We start from the raw sequence: 22050 nt of genomic DNA, 5'->3' as shown, positions 1-22050 counted from the left end.
TGTCCGTAAGTAGGCTTGATGGCAAGAACAGGGCACTTCATAGACACCAGGATGTGATAAAGGAGTGCATTTGTCCTTGGGTGAACGGATGAGAGTTGCTAGTTTTATATAAGGTTTAAATACCGTGCGTAATTGGTGTTTGTTAAGCACCCTAGATATCTTTTCAGATGTGCCTTTAATGTATGGGATGGTGATTGTTTTGTTGTAGTCTTCTGTGGTAGATAGAGGGGATTTATGGGTAGCATTTATTATTATTATTACGGGCAACTCCAGGGAGTCATTAGACTCATCGAGGGAGGCCCCAAATCATTTTCATCACAACTATTCGACATTCATACAGTATCTATCATACCTCGCCTTAAACTCATTCACTGTCACAGCATCCACCACAGACTCAGGGAGCGCATTCCACTCATTCACTACTCTAAAAGTAAAGAACCCAGCTCTAACACCTTTACTAACCACACTTTTGCCCAGTTTCCATGGATGTCCCCTAGTCCTCCCACAACCAGCCCTGTTCTCAAAAATATCTTCTGAATTAATTTTATAGAAACCCTTCAGTAATTTGAATGTCTCAATCATATCTCCCCTCCTCCGCCTATCAACCAATTTTTGCAACCCACAAATCCTCAACCTGTTCTCATACGGTTCATTCCACAGACCTGCTATCATCTTGGTCACTCGCCTCTGGATCCTCTCCACCTCCTCCCCATCAAGAAGAAACCTAGGTGACCAAATCTGAGCACAGTAGTCGAGATGAGGTCTTATCAAGGCTCGATACAGAGGAACAATAACCTGCTTGTCTCTGCTTGTCAACGTATTCTTCAGCAACCAAGTGATTTGATGAGCTGATTTGGCCACTTTTGCAATGTGTCCCCTAAATTTCAATTCCTTATCCACCAACACTCCTAAATCTCGTGCCTCATCAATTTCCTGGAGCACGGTTCCACCAATGCAGTAAACTGCCTCCCATCTTTTCACCCCAAAATGCATAACCTTACATTTTGCCACATTAAATTGACATCCATTCTCCCTAGCCCAGACCTCCAATCTATCCAAATCATCCTGCAAAATTTTGACGTCATCTGCATTCACTATTGCCCTACCCAACTTCGCATCATCCGCAAACAAATGAACTGTTCCTCTCAGATCCTTTCCTATATCATTTATGAACAAATTAAACAGCAGTGGTCCAAGAACAGATCCTTGTGGTACACCACTAGTCACAGGCCGTCTAGTGGACTCTACTCCTGAGTAAACCACTCTCTGATATCTCTCCGTCAACCACCCTCCTATCCATCTCACCAACCCCATGTCCATTCCCATATGCTGCAATTTACTGATTAGAATTCCATGTGGTATCCTGTCAAAGGCCTTAGCAAGGTCCAGCAGAATCACTGTAAACCCATTACCCTTATCCAGTTCAGCTGTCACTGTGTTATAATACGTGAGCAAGTTACTGAGGCATGACCTACCCTTCACAAAACCATGCTGTCCCCGATACAGTATCCCATTTTCTTCTATCCAATCTTGTATTTTCCTCTTGACTATTTTCTCTAAGACCTTGATAATGATTCCCGTTATGCTGATTGGCCGGTAATTTTCAACAGCAGCCTTGGAACCACCTTTGTGCAGTGGAACTATTTTCCCCTCTTTCCACCCCCTTGGGACTGACCCAGTCCTGAGGCTCAAATTAAACATAATGGTCAAGGGCACTGACGATTCTTTGGCCGCTTCACGTACGACACGAGCTGGTATACCATCCAATCCCACAGATGTATTGACATTGAGGTTCTGTAATAGACTAGTTACCTCTACCTTATTCATCACAATTCCAGTATAAGCTGTTGGTTCCTCCATTTCCGCAAAGCCACCACCTGGATGATATACTCTTGCAAAGTGCTCGCTCAGTAATTCCACAACATCGACTGATTCAGTTACCTCCCTACCCTCAGCATTTTTTAAGATCATTCTACCATGAGCATTTTTCCTTTTACTTGCAACATATTGAAAAAGTTTTACGGGGATTATAATCATTGTTTAAGAAAGTTTGACGTAGGTGAGAAAGTTCAGCCGTGAGAGCACTGTCATTGGAACAGATTGCTCTAGCTCTATGGGTTAGTGTTTTTAAGATACCATATTGTTGAGAAGGGTGATGGTGTGATTGTTTGTGTAAGTATCTCCCTGTATGTGTGGGTTTTCTGTAAACAGAAAATGATAAGGAACCTTCTGGACGACGTGTGATCAGTGTGTCCAAGAAAGGCAGGTAGTCATTGGCTTCTAGTTCCATTGTAAAGTGGATTTTTGGATGCTGGCTATTTAGGTGCACTAAAAATGTATTCAGTGTGTCTGGGCCATGTGGCCAAATGGCAAACACATCGTCAACATAGCGTAGCCAGAGGCTAGGTTTGAGAGTGGCTGTGTTGATGGCTAATTTTTCCAGATGTTCTATGTAGAAGTTGGCTAAGGGGGGAGAAAGAGGTGAACCCATAGCTGTCCCATCTAACTGTTTGTATATTTTCCCTTTCCATGTAAAATAACCTGCCTGTACTGTGAATTTAAATAGCTGGGATATATTTGGGGGAAATTGTGAATTTAGTAAGTTAAGTGTTTCAATCAGTGGTACATTAGTGAATAATGAGGTGATATCAAAACTCACCATTAGGTCTGAACTATTTAAGGTGTGGTTTTCTAAAATACTTTTTAGGTGGGTAGAATTTTTAACTAAAGAGGGAGAATTGTGTGTGTGAGTGGTTAGTAATTTTGCTAAATGTTTGGCTAGTTTATATGTCGGACTGTTTATACTATCTACAATAGGACGTAAAGGTGTACCTTGTTTGTGTATTTTTGGAGCACCATATATTCTGGGTGCTTTAACGTGCATGGGTTTAAGTTTTTTGACGATTTCTTTAGGCCAGGAAGTGATTTTGTTCAGTAACTTGCACACCTTATTCTTTTGTGAGTTGGTGGGATCTCGATTTATGATTTGATATGTAGACCGGTCTTGGAGCAGTGCATGCATTTTGCTTTCGTATTCTGTTGTATCCATAACTACAGTGGCGTTTCCTTTGTCTGATTTGGTTATTGTAATGTGGTTATTATTGTGTAGTTCTTTTAGAGCTATTGTTTCTTTATGCGGGATATTATTTTTGGGAGGCTTAGAATGGATAAGGATATTGGCCACGTCTAACCTAATATTATTGGCTATGGCTGGAGGCAAGTCGTGAATCCCACGTTTAACGGAAGCCATTATTTTGGTTTTAGGCACATCTTTTGGAGTAATGGCAAAATTGTGTCCAAGACTTAATGCACTGGTGGCCTCTTTGGATAAGGTTGTTGATGATAGGTTCACAACGACGCCATCTTGATGAAAATGTGGCCGCTGTGTAACATTGCGTTGCTGGAGGATTTCAAATTTTTTCTGGTGTCGGCTTTTAACTTTAGCAAATTCTTTATTGGCTGTAGAGTCGGAGATTCTATCCAAAATCTCCCATAGCTGCAGATTCAAAATGTCAGATAATGTATCACGAAGTACACTGATCGAGGAATTTATTTTTGCAAGTTCTCGGCGAGTATAAAATAAAATGTATAAAAATTAGGGACAAGTTTCACTCGGCCAAAGCCCAACGTATTTATAAAAGAGCGAGTTTAGCACTATTACGGGAACAGGTATACGCTACTCGCTGGCCACATTTTCATCAAGATTTCGTCGTTGTGAACCTATCATCGACAACCTTATCCAAAGAGGCCACCAGTGTATTAAGTCTTGGACACAATTTTGCCATTACTCCAAAAGATGTGCCTAAAACTAAAATAATGGCTTCCGTTGAACGTGGGATTCACGACTTGCCTCCAGCCATAGCCAATAATATTAGGTTAGACGTGGCCAATATCCTTATCCATTCTAAGCCTCCCAAAAATAATATCCCGCATAAAGAAACAATAGCTCTAAAAGAACTACACAATAATAACCACATTACAATAATCAAATCAGACAAAGGAAACGCCACTGTAGTTATGGATACAACAGAATACGAAAGCAAAATGCATGCACTGCTCCAAGACCGGTCTACATATCAAATCATAAATCGAGATCCCACCAACTCACAAAAGAATAAGGTGTGCAAGTTACTGAACAAAATCACTTCCTGGCCTAAAGAAATCATCAAAAAACTTAAACCCATGCACGTTAAAGCACCCAGAATATATGGTGCTCCAAAAATACACAAACAAGGTACACCTTTACGTCCTATTGTAGATAGTATAAACAGTCCGACATATAAACTAGCCAAACATTTAGCAAAATTACTAACCACTCACACAAACAATTCTCCCTCTTTAGTTAAAAATTCTACCCACCTAAAAAGTATTTTAGAAAACCACACCTTAAATAGTTCAGACCTAATGGTGAGTTTTGATATCACCTCATTATTCACTAATGTACCACTGATTGAAACACTTAACTTACTAAATTCACAATTTCCCCCAGATATATCCCAGCTATTTAAATTCACAGTACAGGCAGGTTATTTTACATGGAAAGGGAAAATATACAAACAGTTAGATGGGACAGCTATGGGTTCACCTCTTTCTCCCCCCTTAGCCAACTTCTACATAGAACATCTGGAAAAATTAGCCATCAACACAGCCACTCTCAAACCTAGCCTCTGGCTACGCTATGTTGACGATGTGTTTGCCATTTGGCCACATGGCCCAGACACACTGAATACATTTTTGGTGCACCTAAATAGCCAGCATCCAAAAATCCACTTTACAATGGAACTAGAAACCAATGACTGCCTGCCTCTCTTGGACACACTGATCACACGTCGTCCAGAAGGTTCCTTATCATTTTCTGTTTACAGAAAACCCACACATACAGGGAGATACTTACACAAACAATCACACCATCACCCTTCTCAACAATATGGTATCTTAAAAACACTAACCCATAGAGCTAGAGCAATCTGTTCCAATGACAGTGCTCTCACGGCTGAACTTTCTCACCTACGTCAAACCTTCTTAAACAATGGTTATAATCCCCGTAAAATAGATAACATACTAAATGCTACCCATAAATCCCCTCTATCTACCACAGAAGACTACAACAAAACAATCACCATCCCATACATTAAAGGCACATCTTTTCAGATGTGCCTTTAATATCTAGGGTGCTTAACAAACACCAATTACGCACGGTATTTAAACCTTATATAAAACTAGCAACTCTCATCTGTTCACCCAAGGACAAATGCACTCCTTTATAACATCCTGGTGTCTATGAAGTGCCCTGTTCTTGCCATCAAGCCTACTTACGGACAGACAGGAAGAAATGTGGACATCCACCTCAGTGAACACAAAAAATATATCCGACACTTTCGCTATGGTAAGTCGGGTCTGGCAGACCATGCTCTGGATACCCCTGCACACAGGATCAATTGGAAAGAAACAAAAGTAATGCACAGAAGCTTCTACAAGTCAGAGAGGTTGTTCCTGGAATCAACAGAAGCCTTGAAACATACCCCAAACCTAAACAAGTATGGCTGTATAAATCGAACCAAAGATTTGGGAGACAGACATCCTAAGACCAAATGAATATTTATTACTTTTATTTATTTTTTATCATTTGGACTACTATTTCAAAACTTTTTTTTTTTTTTTAACCTAGATGGCGCCATATTAGGACTTTAGTCTTGTGTTGCACGCTGCAATCACTTATACTGTCCCCACCGTTACACCGGATTGTGGTTGTCTTGCCTTTGTAACAAACTTTGTGTTGTGTGCTCTGAAGATGCTGGATATAAGACCAGCGAAATATTAGCCTTTAAGTTAATAAATAGTTATTTTCTTAACCATCTGTGTTCTTTTATACCATGAAACCTATCATAACATGTCTGACGAACACATAAGCCTATCCACGCGTATAAAATGCAAACAAAAATAACGAAAAAGAAATAATAAAAAGACATATATTACTAGGTGGTCAGATATTAGAAACAGTGGAGAACTTTAATTACCTAGGATCAATAATAAATAAAAGTAGATAAAAAGAGGAAGATATAAAAGGAAAAGATAGAGCATAATTTTTAACATGTTAGTGAAAATATGGAGATCAAAGGAAATAGGTTTAAAAAACAAAATCGCATTATTTAATACAAATACTAAAAATCAGTTCTATTCTTTGTATCCGAAACATGAACAACAATAAAAGCAATTTGGGAAAAATTGCAAAAGCTTTGTAAATGTTTAAGGAGAATTGTACAAATAAAATATATATAAAAAATATGTAATAAAGAATTATGCAAAAAAATAAACTGACCAAAAACCAATAACGTATGACACCAGTCAGAGAAAATGGAGATGGATAAAGCATGTACTAAGTCTGAAAAAGAAAGTCAAACAAGCATTAGAATGGAATCTGCAAGGAAAGAGGAAGATAAGTATGAGCTGGCGGAGATGAGTAGAAGAAAAGCTCAGAAGGATTGGAAAGAACTGGACACAGATGAAGTGAGGTACAAAATAGCCAGGTATAGATCTGTGGTCGAGGCCTTATGTTCCCAACATTAATTAATAATAATGTTGAAGAGCATCCTGATAAGCAGAGCTAAGGTTTTTATCTGTTTCTTTAATACATATCTTATTATGCACAGATCTGGTTACCTGGATTTATTAGATAGTGGAGAGGATCCACAAGCGAATGGCCAAAATAGTAACTAGTCTATGGAATGCGAAGTGTATTAAAAGTATCTGTATTGCAAACTAACCTTTGCCGAATGTTACTAAATCCAAGACATGGGACGTGTTTTAAAACCACAAAAATCTTCATCACTTGATTCATCCATCTTCAAACATAATCGTTGGCCACAATTTAAGCCAACAGCGACATAAAGTAACGTTCTTTACATTCTTCCAGGCAAGATACAAAGTGGCATGTTTTAATGTGAACTGTTTCTGAAAATCTTGGACACTACCTTCAAAGTTCACACATCGACACATAAAAAGGGAGTGGTAGTTCATCTTTAAAACACAAATGTTTTCCACATTTAAGTCTTCAGCTGGTGGATGGGCATGGCAATTGTCCAACAAAAGAATCACTTTTCTGTCCGGTGGTAAACCCTTTTTCTCTTAAATGCTCCTTCACACCAGGCACAAATACACTATGAAACCATTCTTTGAATATGTCACAATCCATCCATGCATTCTTTTGTGCCTGATAATGGATAGGCAGATTTTTCACATTTTTAAAGCACCATGGATTGCAGTACTTGCCTACCACTGACAATCTTACTTTGTGCATACCTGCAGCATTTGTGCATACCACCACAGTTACATGGTCCTTGTTCTGCTTTAAGCCCTTTGGCAAGGCTTCACACAAGTCAGAGTTAATGTGGGAAGACGCTTCTATAACAATCCACTCTCATCAGCATTATATATTTGTTCCACAGTCATATTATTTTCGCCCACAATTTTCTGAAACTGCTCGATAAACTCGTTGTGGGATACTTTATTGGTATTCCTCTGGTCTTTCTTTAAACATCTGACACATCTAACTTATGGATTCCATGCCTATCTTTGAATTGGTTAAGCCACTCAACGGAAAATCCACACTCGCCTTGCATCTTTATTTTCCCATGCAATTCCTTTGCATTTTCTAGCAGCATCAGTCCAGAAATGTAAGCTCCCTCTGACCTTTTCAGGGCAAACCAATCGTATAACACATGATTTAATTCTTCACACTGGGATTGGTGTACAGTTTTTTGATTTTCTGCAGCTTTTTGCAGATTCTGTTTGCATCATGAATCCCTGGAGTTGACCACCTTGTTTCTTTATGTTGTACAAAGTTGAACTTCTAACTTTATATTTCTCCGTTAATTTTGTTCTGCTTCTCCAGCAATTCGAGTTTTCACTTGAGAGCAAGAACATTTCTCTTACTTCTCGTGGGAGTAGCCATAGCGACACTATGTGGGCTAGGAGTGTACATGTACGAATGCAGTTTGTTGGTGCAAGTTCTGGCCGTGCAATATACAAAATAACCAATGTGATCTCTCTTAATCCAATGAGCCGCTAGGAGTATTGTGTGAAACATATGTTCAGGAGTTGCATGCCCCATGCGATTCGGCTGCACATACTACATTGTTGCCAGAATGCAAGCCCAATGTATATTTTTCTCATCTTGTAGGCTTAAATTTCGGGTTTAAATTTAGACCTTCGAAAGTGCCGCTGTTTTGGTATTGATGCTTAATTGGGTGCTGGTTAAGAGAGATTTTACTGTACGTGGGACTGAATTTTAAGCTGATAGCTCCACTCGCCCATTCTGTTTAAGATCTTCCTGTAAGGCCACATCTGCTCTGTTCTTCATAGTTCTTACCATTCTTATAAACTTCATTTTATTTTTATGAACTTCTTCCATTACACAACCTTGTGATACCTGACAGCCAATCAGCTGGATATCTGACTTGCTAGTTTCTTATTTAGCCTCATCTATTTAAATTTAGTTATCAGCTTGTATGGTAATCTGTCAAACGCCTTTGAAAAATCCAAGTATAGAAGTGAATTCATCACATTACAGTACATTAACAAATTGCTAAAACATAGCAAATTGCTATGTTTCTTTTCTATGCTTCTATCAATTTGCTAGAAATTTCTTCCATTTCTAAAACTTAGAAATGGAAAAAAGTATTGTAAAAGGAATCAGAGATTCCTTTTACAATAACTATGCCATTTGCATCCCTGGCTAAACCAATGTTTTTCTTTGGGATTTCCTACCGAGTCTCCCAGGTTAATTTTTTACTCCAATAATATTTGTATTACTGGAAATAATAGAAAATGGGCAAGTGAGTGGAGCTACCATAAAAAGGTTAAATTATCATTCTGACTAAATCAATCCAGATCTTTGTCTTTCTCTGGGTCTCTTTCATGCCACTTTGGCATCAAACACCAATTTTTGATGCCAAAGTGGCATGTTTTGCTAACCTTTCCTCGCCCATTCTATTTAGGTGGTCATATACCACCTTAGATTAGCTTTGCTGACACATTCTTGAATGCTAACGATGTCAAGTTCCTTTCTAATATATCTTCATTTGTAATATGATTCTGTCACTGATGCTGTCAGTTTACTCTGCTAATTTTTCTCGGAACCCTCATATCTTTCGCCTCTCTTTGATTAAGTGCTTTATATTTCTATCTTAATTCATCAATAACTTAAAACTGGTTGGAATACTGTCTTATATACTGCTAGTTTGCTGTTTTGGCTAATTTCTCTTATTCCATAAAAATTTAATTTGCTATCTTCACTAAAAATTACGCCTAAATATCTGAAACATTTTACGTTTTTTAGGATCTGCATTCAAAATGCAGCTGAAGTTTTCTATATACCTACCTATTTTCATTGTTCTGGTGTTTTTATTGCTGATTTTCATTTCCAACTTGTTACAGCTGTTATTCAGTTTAGTTAGAGAATCTTTAGACTTGCACTAGATGTGCTTAGGAGTATCTGCATTAAAGCAAAAAGCTAAGTTTGACATGTCAAATTCTATTATCAAGCATAATGCCACTTTCTTTCATAATGTGATCCATATAGATAATGAATAAGAGTGGAAATAATGTGCATCCTTGTCTTAGCCCCCCCCCCCCCCCCGATCTTACATCAAACCATCTTTCTGTATTTCCTTTGATTCTAACTGCTGACTTGACAACTTAAATATAGACTAAGTTTTGCCCTGTATAATGTTCCATTTAATTATAGTGTTTTGAAAAGCTTTTCTCAGGCCACTTGTCATATGCCTTTTTCCAAATCTACAAAACTTAAGTACATCCTTGTCATATTCCCATGATTTGTTAACTATTTGTCATAGTGGAAATCTCTGATCTTGTACCTCTATTTGGCCTGAACCAACTTGTTTTTCTCCAAATTTGTCTTCCACAATCTTTCTCAACCTCTTTTCAAGTATGCTTGCATAAATCTTACCTGGAATACCTAGAGAAATTCCTCATTTTATTCCAGATAAAAGGGAATAAAGCTGAATGTAATTCTTACATTCAGCTTTATTCCCTTTTATCTGGAATTTGATCTTCTGACCAGGCCCTCTGAATTATGCGGTGTAGCCATTACAAAACTTTTATATCTCCATACTTAAGCATTTCTGGTCAGATATCATCTACTCCAGCACCCTTCCAGATTTCCAGTTTTTGATGGCTTTTTCTATCTCAAGTATTGATATGTACTCCTCTTTGCATTCCTCTTGAAAATTTTCTAGTATGGTTCTGTTAGTGCTTATTTTATTTAGTAGTCTTTCAAAGTAATTGCTTCAGATATTTATCCAGTTTTCATGTCATCTTTATCAGTTTTGATTCCTTTTATAATACTCTTTCCTCCATTACTGAGCTTTTTTCAATAACTTCCATTTCAGGACATTTTATTTTCTTATTTTCTGTATTCTTACAAAAGTCTTTTCATGACTTTTGTTTAGCTACTTTTGAAAATAGCTTAGCTCTTTTACATTTTTCTCAGCATTCTTGTGGGGCATCTGCTTATTTGTTAGGAACTTTTGGTATGCTTTCTTCTCTTTCAGGACTGCTTTTTTAACTTCTTATGTCCACCTGGAGTTCTTATTTTTCTATCCTTGCAGACAATTTCACCACACACCTCCTTAGCTGAATCAGTGTCTTCTGAGGTTGCCACTGAGGTTTGGTTTGTACTTTCAATCTGTTTCATTTTTTTTCCAATAACGTTTGTATAGTCGAGTCTAGAGTTTAGTCTTGTAAAAGCTGCTTAACTTTAATTATTTTTAAAACTTTCTTACACACTGTTCTTTTCAATGTGATATTCATTTTTATCCTGCTTAGCACTTCCAATTTCAAATCCTTAGTGTGTTCTTATATCCTGAACCAGCATGAAGATATCACTATTAACAATGATGTAGTAAATGAGGCTTTTCTTATTTCCAGGGCCGGTCCAAGAGTATCTGATGCCCCTAGGCAAAGAAAATTTAGGCACTCCTATACATTGTCTCTCTATATATATTTTGTCATACTCACACAAGCACACATACACCTACACAGGTATTACTTACAGAAATACTGCTCTATGGAGAACACTAACTATTTTGACCACAAACATTCTTCAGCCGCTGTAAGAATGTTAGATACATGAGTACCAAAACTATTAGCCATTAGACTCAACTGTCACCTACGAAAAAGCTTGACCGAACTAATCTGAAATCAGTAGAAGAATGCTGGAGTGGGGATGATGACAAGTAAAGGGAGCAAAGAGAAAGACCAATCAGAGGTCTTATTTCACGAATACTACCAATCAGAATCTCTGCCACTGCAATTCTATGAAAATTCCCACTGCATTCTTATACTGATTTAGAATAAACTGAACTGAATTAACAAGACGATTCTGTAAGAAAATTATGACATAATCCCCAACTTCTCAGACCTCAGAGAGCTTTCAAAAACAGGGCTTAACCTAAAAATCAACAGAATTAAGTCTATAGGGAATGAAGATAAGAAGTTAGAACAATTGGTTAGTCGCGACCACTGATTGTTAGTTTGAGGGATATCCCGGAACTTCCCTGCTCATCTTGAGACAGATGAGCAGGGAAGGAAAAATCTCTGCACTTGAGGTTAAGTATACAAAAAGCAGGGGAGTGGAAGAAACAGAAAAAAGGTGAAAATAATGTAAGATCATCAGCGAGCACCAGAAAGGCTTGACTGACTTCAGTTTTTTATTATTAATCAAGGTTTTACTAATTTTTTCCAAATGTTGTAATTTTTCGCTGAGCTATGTAGCAAAATCTGGCACCCCTAGGCTGTTGCCTAGGTTTGCCTACTAGCCCTACTTATTTCTTGTGTTTTCTCTCTATGTGAACTTGTTCACATCTTTATGTTGAAACATGGTGTTAGTAATGACTAGCACCATGTCCTGAGCAGAAGTCCAGCAAATGCTTACCATTATTATTAGCTTTGTACTTTTCTCCAAATTTTCTCAAACATGCCTGGTGGGATTAATTTCATACTCTCCTGTTCAGATTTTCGATAAGGACCACTTTTTTCCAATTTGTCAGCTGCTTGTTCTAATGATTTGAAAAATTCTTCTGCTTCTTTAGAAAAACCTCTTCTTGCTTCTGTGGGACCATAGGTACAAATTAGTTTCATTGTCCATTTCCCCATTTTTAAGTTTGCCCACATAACTACTTGAAATTTCCTTACAATCAGAAAGTTTATCTTCATGTTTCATGTTGAATGCTATTTGTACTCTTTCCTTTCCTTGATCATTATTGCTTTAATATAACATCCTATTCCTATTTAGGATTTTCTAATGAAAGATATTCATATGAATAAATGACACCTAATGGTACTCTTCAGCTTTCAGTATACAGAAAGAAAGCACAGAGTGTATCATCCATCTCAAAAATTGGACATCATCATTATCAAAAATCTTAATAAATTTTACATTCCATATGTTGCTCCACTGAAAGCAGAACCTTCATTGGAGCCACTGCCATCTCCAATGGCTACAACTTCAATATTATTGCCAAAGAAATTGATGATTTTTAGCCATTTCCCCATTCCTAATTCAGAGGAACTTTCTCGAGTCTGCATTTCTTATGAGGGGAAAGTCAGTAATAAATTGCAAACAAATGCGGAACAAATGAATTGCAAGTGAATAGTTTTTGATATGCATCGCAAGGTAGCAACACAGTCTAGGAGGATAATAGTATATGTGGTAGATACAATGTTTTGTAGCTCTTTTCACTCAACTTGAGGAGCGTACAACTATCAAACAGTATGCTGTTGTTTCTTGTGAACAAAAGAACTTCTTGCGAAGGTCATGCATAAAGAGATCCTATTTTCATATGCACCAGTTCATAACTAGGTCCAGAAATTGTTGCAGGAACATTTGACACTTCACAATGAAGACTGATCTGGTTGGCTTGAGATTGGGACAGAAGCCACTGTGAGATAGGTAGAATAGATTATATGAAACGAGAGGCAGGTAGTGATGGACAGAATAGCAAGTGGAATAGGTTGTTCTCATGTTCTAGCCTACAGCAATGCATAATTGTTAAGATTTTTCAGAAAGTGTGTACACAGTGAGTGCCTAGAGAACAGTCTTCAGCACAATATGAACCAAATGGGTATGTCCTTACAACATCTCTTCTGCTATGCAGATGAAAAAGACATGTTAAACAGGATTGTTACATGAAATGAAAGCATGCTTCAATGCAATCAGTGGGGAAAGCTTATGCCTGTAGTCTTTTTAGATTCCCAGGGAGTACTGCTGGCCCATTTTCAGAAGCATGACAAAATGTGAATACTACGTCATAACATGAAATTTTATTTAAGCTTCAGGATGCAATTCACCAAAAATATCCAGGCCTACTGGCAAGAAGAGTATTGCTTCTCCATGACAATATGAGAGATCATACAGCTACAAGAACCCTGAGGGGAGTTCAGGGGTTTCAGTGGAACTCCTTCAACATCTACCTTATAGCCCCAACCTTGCCCCAAGCAACTTTTCACCTGTTTGATCCACTTTAATAGCAAACATTTTACTGATGATCAGGACTTTGAAAAGGTGGTGTGAAGTTGGCTGAGACAACAGATAAAAGAATTTGTTACTTTGCCTTCAAATGTAAATGTTGAAGGGAATTGCTGTCCGGCCACAGATCCGAGACCTTCGGCTTACAATGTGCCAAGAAGAGTCAATTCATGTAAAAGGGAGAAAGGAATAAGGTGATGTACAAATTCGTTACCAACACGTAAAATCACTTGCTTTATATCATTATTATCATTATCATTATTACCGGCTACTCCAGGGAGTCCTTAGACTCATCGAGGGAGGCCCTAAACATCATGTTCACACAACTGTTCAACATTCTCACAGTATCTATCATACCTTGCCTTGAACTCGCTCACTGTCATAGCACCCACAACAGACTCTGGCAGCTTATTCCACTCATTTACCACTCTAAAAGTAAAGAACCCAGCTCTAACACCCCTGCTAACCACGCTCTTGCCCAGCTTCCATGGGTGTCCCCTAGTTCTCCCACCACCAGTCCTGATCTCAAAAATATCCTCTGAATTAATCCTATAGAATCCTTTTAGCAATTTGAATGTCTCAATCATATCTCCCCTTTTCTGCCTATCAACTAGTTTCTGCAACCCACAAATCTTCAACCTGTTCTCATATGGTTCATTCCATAGACCTGCTATCATCTTAGTCACTCGCCTCTGAATCCTCTCCACCTCCTCCCCATCAAGAAGGAACCGAGGTGACCAAATCTGGGCACAGTAGTCGAGATGAGGTCTTATCAGGGCTCGGTACAGAGGTACAATAACTTGCTTGTCTCTGCTCGTCAAGGTATTTTTCAACAACCAAGTGAGTTGATGAGCTGATTTAGCTACTTTTGCAATGTGCCCCCTAAACTTCATCTCCCTATCCACCAACACTCCCAAGTCCCTGGCCTCATCAATCTCTTGGAGTACAGTTCCACCAATGTGGTATACTGCTGCTAATCTTTTCACTCCGAAATGCATAACCTTACATTTTGTCACATTAAATTGACATCCATTCTCCTTGGTCCAGAACTCCAATCTATCTAAGTCATCTTGCAAGACTTTGACATCTTCTGCATTCACTATCGCCCTACCAAACTTTGCATCATCAGCGAACAAATGAACTGTCCCACTTAGACCCTTCCCTATATCGTTAATGAACAGATTAAACAGCAGTGGTCCAAGAATAGAACCCTGTGGCACACCACTAGTCACAGGCCGTCTTTTGGACTCTACTCCTGAATAAACTACTCTTTGATATCTCTCCATCAACCACCCAGCTATCCATCTCATCAACTCTATATCCATTCCCATATGTTGTAGTTTACGGATTAGAATTCCATGTGGTATCCTGTCAAACGCCTTTGCCAGGTCCAGCAGTATCACTGTAAACCCATTTCCCTTATCCAGTTCAGCCGTCACCTTGTTATAAAACTTGAGCAAGTTACTGAGGCATGATCTACCCTTCACAAAGCCATGCTGTCCTCTGTACAGTATCTCATTTTCATCAATCCATATTTCTGTATTTTTCCCTTGACTACTTTCTCCAAGACCTTGACAATGACTCCTGATATGCTGATCGGTCGGTAATTTGCAACCGTAGTCTTGGATCCTCCTTTATGCAGTGAAATTATTTTCCCCTCTTTCCATGCCTTTGGGACCAAGCCAGACCCGAGACTCAGATTAAACAACATGGTCAAGGGCACTGATAATTCCTTAGCCGCTTCATGCAAGACCCGTGCCGGTATACCATCCAGTCCCACAGATGTATTCACATTAAGGTTCTGTAATAGACTATTCACCTCCACTTCATTCATCACAATTCCTGTATAAACTAATGGTTCCTTCATTTTTTCAACATCACCACCTGGATGATATACTTTTGCAAAGTGCTCACTCAGTAACTCCACTATATCGACTGGTTCAGTGAACTCTTTACCATCGTCATTCCTTAAAATCATTTTGCCATGTACAGTTTTTTCCTTGCTTACAGCATATTGAAAGAACTGTTTGGGATTCTCTTTTGCTTGCATAGCTAGTTTCCTTTCATACATGAAATTTTATTTCATACATGAAATATGTAAGTTTCCAACTGTTGTACAAGCAAAATAGTTACCACTTTAAAAACTAGATATATATGGTATGACTAATTCTCATGGAAAGGCTTAGACATTGGTTATGCATTTTTTACTAAGTAATTTAAGGAAATTACAACGTCAACTAGGATATACATTAAAATAAATTTTAATATACTTCAGTATTTTGGCAACGTCACGTTGCCATTTTCAAGAAACTGAAGAACAAGACACGTGCACGCAGGCACAACAAACAGTAAATGAGGAAGAAGCAGGAAGCTATTATTTCTCCTAAAGTCCTGATGGTGCCCCCTAGCGGGCAATGTTGGTATTCTTGGGCGATTGGGCAGAAGGTCTTCTGGTGTAGGTTTCCCAAATTTGAGGCAGTCTCATGCAGCCAAATTTGTTGAGGTTTAGATTGATGAGACTACCACAAAATTGGGAAACCTACATCAGACCTTCAGCCCAATTATCCAAGAATACCAACATTGCCCACTAGGAGGGCACCATCAGGACTTTAGGAGAAATAATAGCTTCCTGCTTCTTCCTCATTTACTGTTTGTTGTGCCTGCGTGCATGTGTCTTGTTCTTGAGTTTCTTGAAAATGGCAACGTGACATTGCCGAAATATTCAAGTATATTAAAATTTATTTTAATATATATCCTAGTTGACGTTGTAATTTCCTTAAATTACTTAGTAAAAAATATGGTATGACTAGTAAAGACTTGACTTATCATGGAGCTGGATATAATCCTGATGTTGATCTAAGAATATTTCAGCAGACTGATCTGTTTTCCCATAAGAGATCACATGAGCAGTGAATTCTGTAAACTCCTGGATAGGGGAAGGGAGAGAAAGATAGTGAGCGTTTATTTGTTCTTAAGAGTTAAGAATAATTTTGTGTCTAAGGTTAACCTTTGTTCAAGTCTGGTGAGCTTCTCATGCACCTTTTTTTATAAGGGAAAGGCATAAATAAGTTTCTGATTATAAAAATAAATAAACAAGTGAAATGCAAACTTAGAAAAAGATTTCTCTACATAATGTGCGACCACAGATGTGAGACCCCTCAACACTTATGTGCATGTCAGAAGAAGGCGAATCCATTCCAATAATAGGGTAATCAATGCATTTTGTAGGATGAGTGTTTATTAGTATACATCAGAAAATTAGCTTTTCTGATGTATAATAAGATTCATTGAAATAAGACTAAGGTTTTATGCAGGACAAATTTTTTATCAGAAAGATGATGTAAAGAAAGCTGAAGTGCCCACATTCATCATCCCAACCATGAAGAAAAAATACTCTAAACTTCCCAAAACTCTGAAAGTTGATCTTACTCAATACTTCTTATGATTGTTAAATAATTTATTCATTGATAATTTCATTGTTTTTTTCCTGAATCCTAATAGCTACAAATTTAGCTCTCCTTTTTCAATAAATATATCATGTACTATAAATTTCAATTGTTGGTCTATTATATTTTGTCTCTGTTTGCATTGAGAATGATCTTGAAACTGGACTGAAAAGTTGTTCTTAATAAATATTTATTACCAATGTAAGTGAATTCCATATTTTATTAAAAGTAATATATGCTGAAGTTGCTCTTTAGCATATATTACTTTTGTTTTTGCCATAATATTTCTTGGTTTATAAAACATCACATATAAAAATGTGAATTAGACCAATACTATGGACAAGTAATGTTTTTTGTAACTAGTAAAACTGTATTTCTGCAGTCCTGGTAATGATTGTTTTTCATGTAGTACTGTCATATCCTGTACTTCCCCTCTCAGGGTGCATATCAGGAATTTGATTAGGATAATAGCAACTTCTTCCTTGCCATAAAAAGAAATAAATAATAAAATAAAATATATTGCAATACATTTCTATTCTTCTGATAGGAGATTGTTTTAAATTTTTTCCAATCTTTAAATGCCCCTTCTAATCCTAGTCAGCAATGCAAGGAGTACAGTATCTGATTGAAATCAGATGTGCAAGTGTTTCATTTACTTTATAATAATAAAAAAAAAATTGTTCATTACCTGTTGATGAGGGAAAGGCATATTCTGCTATTTTTTGGATTTTACAAAGTCATTTGACAGGGTACCATGTGATTAGCTGATATTTAAGTTGCAGCACATGGGTTTAGATATCAGGTTAGTGAACTGGATTCAAGATTGACTATCTGATAGGTATTGGACAGTTGTGCATAGGGTAGGGGGGGCATTATCAAGGAGACAGAAGGTTACAAGTAAGGTCCCACAGGACTCAGTACTGGGACCTGTATATTGTTTAATCTTTATATCAATGACATTGTCAGTGGATTGCAGGGAGTTTTCAGTTGTTTGCAGATGTGAAGCTTGGAAGGGTTATTAGTAATAATGCAGATGTGATAGCCTTTCAAGAGGATTTGAATAAACTGGAACAGAGGGACAAATGAATAGGAGTCAGTTTAATGTGTCAAAATGTAAAGTCTTGAAGTTTAGGATACATCAATGGGAGGCTACATATTCTGTTGGAAGAACTGTACTGGAAGAAGTAGTGGAGGCAAGGGATATGGGAGGTAATGATTGATAGAAACCTGAAATTTAGGGAACATATTGCAAAGGTGGTGAAGGTAACTCGAGAGGATTGCTGCAATATTGAGAAGGACACTAACCTGCAGAGATAAGAGCTGTTATTCCATTGTATAAAGCCCTGATTAGACCATGCTTGGACAATGATCAAACCATCATTATTCTCAAATTTGGACCCCAGGATTTGAAGGGGATAAATTAACTGTGGAAAGGATGGTATCAGTACTGTACAATGTTAGTTATGAAGACAGGCTGATGGAATGTGAACTGCAGAGTATGGAAGATAGAAGGAGGGGTGATGTGGAGACTTATAAACTGTTGAGAGGCGATTACATGTTGACACTAACACTGGGGAGTTCTTTTGTTTGGTGGAATAGAGGAAAGGAGTAAGAACAAGGAGCCATCCCTGGAAATTACAAAAGGAAACTGTGAGCAAGAGAGTGAAAAGTGGTTTCTTTGCATGGAGGGTAGTTGAACTGTGGAATGCATTGCCTGATAGTGGTGAGAGTACAAATGGTCAGTGAGTAGTATGATAGATTTTGTGTGTTTTAGGATGGGCCTCCCACGATGAGTCTTTTGACTCAATGGAGGCCTGAATCGAATTAATAATAATAAAATTATATTTAAATATCAAATTTGATAAAAACTAGCAAATCAGATATTGAATTTATACAAGTAAACAATTATGTAACCTTGTCATATTACTTACTAGGAAAGAAACTTAGATTTAAATCTCATTTATGATGAAAGGTTTTTTTTTGTTACAATAGAAACATGCCAGGAAGCTTACATGTTTATAGATAGGAAATTTATTGCTGCAATCCCAGTCATTGATTAACTAAAAATAACAGGTTACAAGATTATTTGTAAACATGTGACAATTTGGCAGTTTGAGGCCAAACTGCAAATGATGTAATGTTTATGCTAAGAAACGAGAAAATGATTTTTCCCCATCCCATTAAAGAACATGCTTCCAAAAACTGGCAACTCTCATTCAGATTTGCTTTTACTGTGTTTGTGCCAGGAGAGACTGGAGATGAATGTTGGTCTAAGCAGATAGATCTGATCTTGTATTTAATACATTAAGACAGAAATTTGAATCAGATTTTGAAGTGCAGTTTCGCATTAGACTTCATAAATTTATCTCAAACCTTTTATTAAAATGATATCTACTTATGAAAGTTTAGATATGGTATGACTTATAAAGTTGCACTTTATAGGCTTATAAAGTTCATTCACTTATCATAAACAGAAATGGGGAAAAAAAAATTCATCTTTGTATTTTGCAGAAAATTTGGATTAAGGGAGGAATATGCTGATTGCTTGTTTTTGTGTCGGCACTGTCGATGCCTATTTTGGAAGGTAAGATATTAAAAGATATTAATTTGTAATTATATGAATTTAAACTTGTTTACTTTACGTACAGCACTAGCAACTTGCCAGGTGATGATGCTGTTGCATCATTTGTTGGATATAAAGTGTTATACATTAGCTGAACATTGTATATCTGCACTACAAATATCTTGATAAGAGATCTAAATTTATTTTACTTTCCTTGTAGAAGTTCTGGAACATATCTGTTTAAATGAGACTAACAAAAATCTAGGCAAGAACGTAATTCAGAACAAATTAATATAGTACCTCCATGGAGCCAAAGACTCCTTGTGGGAGGTCCCACCTGTTGCGTGCGTGCACACACACACACACACACACACAAAAGCCTGTTGAACTGTTCTCTAAACAGTTCAACAGGTTTTGTGAAAGGCTCTGCTCTTTCGACACTCACCAAACACTCGAGCATTGCATTCCACTTGCTTGAAAAAAACCCTATTCTTCACTACTCTGATTATATTCCTCTCTATACATCTTCCAGCAAACTGCCTCTTATTCTATGTGTGCGTGTCTTGCCATCCTACAAAAAAATCTCTTATACATTAATCTGGTAACAACTCCTTACCAACTTCTATCTGAATCATACCTTCTCCCTTATATTCCTGAGGTATGATGCCACCTTAATTGATCTTTTCTAAACCTTTTCACCTCACTTGAAAACTACTTGATCAGATCTGTGCACAGATATCCATATGTAGCCTGATCAAGGTTTTATGCAGTGATTTCACTGATCTTATTTACAAGAGGTCGAAAGATCTATAAGATTCTTAGTGGCATGTCTGGAATGCAGTGTCTAGAAGTGAGGACTTAGAAGTTTATGGACTTTTTGAAGAATTGCAGGTCATAGCTGTTTGGAAATATTTCTTGCAGTTGGCTGTTCCAGAGGACAGGTTAGATAGAATAAAAGAGGAAGAAGTAAAGCAGTTTTGGTATGTTCGCAATTGCACAGTGAATGGGTGCTGTGCAGCTGCTGCTCTTATATTAATAGGTGCAACAAAAAGTGGAGGACTGATATTATCAGTTCATTGGAGCAATGACCATTGGAGTACCTGTAAATAGACACAACTGAAACACTGCATCTGTGAGATAGAGATTGAAGGGAATCTGTAAGAGATGAATCACCTCTGAGCTGAATTGCTCTCATCTGGACAAGTGTCAAGAATTTTTAGAAAAGTTTTAGGTGCTCTACCCCAAACATGTATGTCATGTGAACAGTATTCTAAGCATGGATGGATTTCGAATTTGTATATAGTTAAGAGTTGGCTGAGTGTAAAATAGCATCTTGAATGAAAGAGAATGTCTAGTTTTTTGGATGCTGAGGAAGCTATTGTTGAGATATGTTTGTTTCAGGAGAGGCTGGAGGTAAATGTTGGTCCAGGCAGAGAGATCTGATCTTGTCTAGTGATTTGTGTATTACTGAGAGTAAGGAATATGAGCTTTCTTTTCTGAGAAAAGAGGAAAGACTGGATTTTGGTATTGAATGTGACCAGATTGTTCTCACCCCCATTGAAAGATAGTACAGGGTGTTTGGGATAAATTTGACAGTTTCGTAAGGAAAAAGAAAATCTTCTTTGTATCTATTAAATTTAATGAATTGACAAAAAAACATTACAGGCAGAGTTAATTACAATACTATCAACAAGATTTACTCAAAATAACCACCATTAGCATCGATCACAGCTTCAATTCTGCTTCGGAACCTCGAACAAGCTGATGCTACAGTCTCCCTGGGAAGGGCCGCAAAAACTGTTTTAATTTTATCCATTAACTGGGCTTTTGTATTACTGGAAGTGCGATTGGTGTCTTTTTCAACTGCGCCCCATACAAAATAATCCATGGGGTTAAGGTCTGGGGAGTTTGGAGGCCAAACATTTGGACTGGTGAAGTCGTAGAAATTTTCAGACAACCATTTTTGACTTTTCCCAGAGGTGTGGCAAGGGGCCGAATCCTGCTGCCATACATACGGCCTACCATTGGCTACCCTTGTTATCCAGGGCTTGACTACAGTTAGCAACTCCACGAACAAAGCCCGAATTCCAATGCCAGGGTTCTTCAACACCTGTTCCTGCAGATTTGCGAGGAATTCTGCTGTACGAACGCAATCAGATCGTCTGCTAGGGATCTTTCTTCTTGCTACATCCTCGTAGTCACCATTGCAAGTCTCTAGTTCATGCCTGATTGTTTTTACTGTATTCAGGGAGCATTGGGCAGCAGTCGTAATATCCTTATTTTGATGGCGGGCACGAATCATCATGATACAAGTTATTCTCTTCCATGATTCAGGTGGGTTCCAGCTATCCATCCTTTCTGACATCTTGTATATGAATGAAGAAGGGTCCAAACTTTTAAATGAAGAGAAGTGTGTGTTAATACATGTAACTTACGGAAAAATATAATTAATTATAAATATGTCAAATTTATCCCGAACACCCTGTATATAGATC

At 37.6% G+C, this 22050-nt stretch overlaps 1 protein-coding gene across 1 annotated transcript in view; it reads left to right on the top strand.

The window, feature by feature from the left end:
- LOC150095261 (F-box only protein 32) overlaps positions 1-22050 on the top strand; it is a 357698-nt gene that overhangs the window by 321893 nt on the left and 13755 nt on the right. The window contains exon 8 of the mRNA XM_090409832.1: positions 19504-19576. Coding sequence (XP_090265958.1) covers positions 19504-19576 — 73 coding nt within the window. The remainder of the gene's footprint in view (positions 1-19503; positions 19577-22050) is intronic.

Source organism: Typopeltis vanoorti, chromosome 20 (assembly GCF_054136105.1).
Source record: "Typopeltis vanoorti isolate ZY-2024b chromosome 20, IOZ_Tvanoo_1.0, whole genome shotgun sequence".
In the NCBI taxonomy this organism is placed as follows: domain Eukaryota; kingdom Metazoa; phylum Arthropoda; class Arachnida; order Uropygi; family Thelyphonidae; genus Typopeltis; species Typopeltis vanoorti.
This window is presented reverse-complemented; position numbering and strand designations above follow the sequence as displayed.